The sequence below is a fragment of the Aptenodytes forsteri genome, unplaced genomic scaffold, assembly GCF_000699145.1.
Source record: "Aptenodytes forsteri isolate BGI_AS27 unplaced genomic scaffold, ASM69914v1 Scaffold122, whole genome shotgun sequence".
Classification (NCBI taxonomy): Eukaryota; Metazoa; Chordata; class Aves; order Sphenisciformes; family Spheniscidae; genus Aptenodytes; species Aptenodytes forsteri.
Genome location: NW_008794009.1, coordinates 132,393 through 132,805, shown reverse-complemented (window position 1 = coordinate 132,805; position 413 = coordinate 132,393). Strand labels below are relative to the sequence as shown.

Here is a 413-nt window from a genome sequence, read left to right as displayed (position 1 = left end):
GGAGCCCCCGCCGAGGGGAAGCCCCCAGCGGCGGAAGCAGCCGCCGCCCACCCGCTCCCGCGCCGCGCCCCTGCGAGGCGAGGCGGCCAGCGCGCATGCGCGCGAGCCCGCGCTCCCTTCTAGAACCTCCTGGAAGTCCTCCTGCCCCTCCCTCGGCGTGGCGGCTTTGTTCAACGGCACGCACCAATCGCGGCTTGAGGCTGGGCCGTACCGCGCCCCTGGATTGGGCAGAGGGGGTGTGGTCCCGCCCCTCGCGCGCGGGGGGCCGTCCCCTGTCCCTCCGCCCTCTCCCGGCGGGGGGTGTGTACCCAGCATTCCTTGCGGCCCTCTGGCCATTCCGCGGCTCCGCGCGCTGCCTTCCTTCTCAGTCTCGCGCCGCGGCTGGGCGGGAAGATGGCGGCGATGGAGGGGGC

General features: G+C 75.5%; 1 protein-coding gene across 1 annotated transcript in view; it reads right to left on the bottom strand.

Annotated features, from left to right (window-relative positions):
• The window catches only part of MRPL18 (mitochondrial ribosomal protein L18), a 4,145-nt gene extending 3,809 nt beyond the window's left edge, over nt 1-336 (bottom strand). Inside the window, exon 1 of the mRNA XM_009290057.2 lies at nt 52-336. Coding sequence (XP_009288332.1) covers nt 52-336 — 285 coding nt within the window. The remainder of the gene's footprint in view (nt 1-51) is intronic.
• Between the last annotated feature and the right edge of the window lie 77 nt (nt 337-413).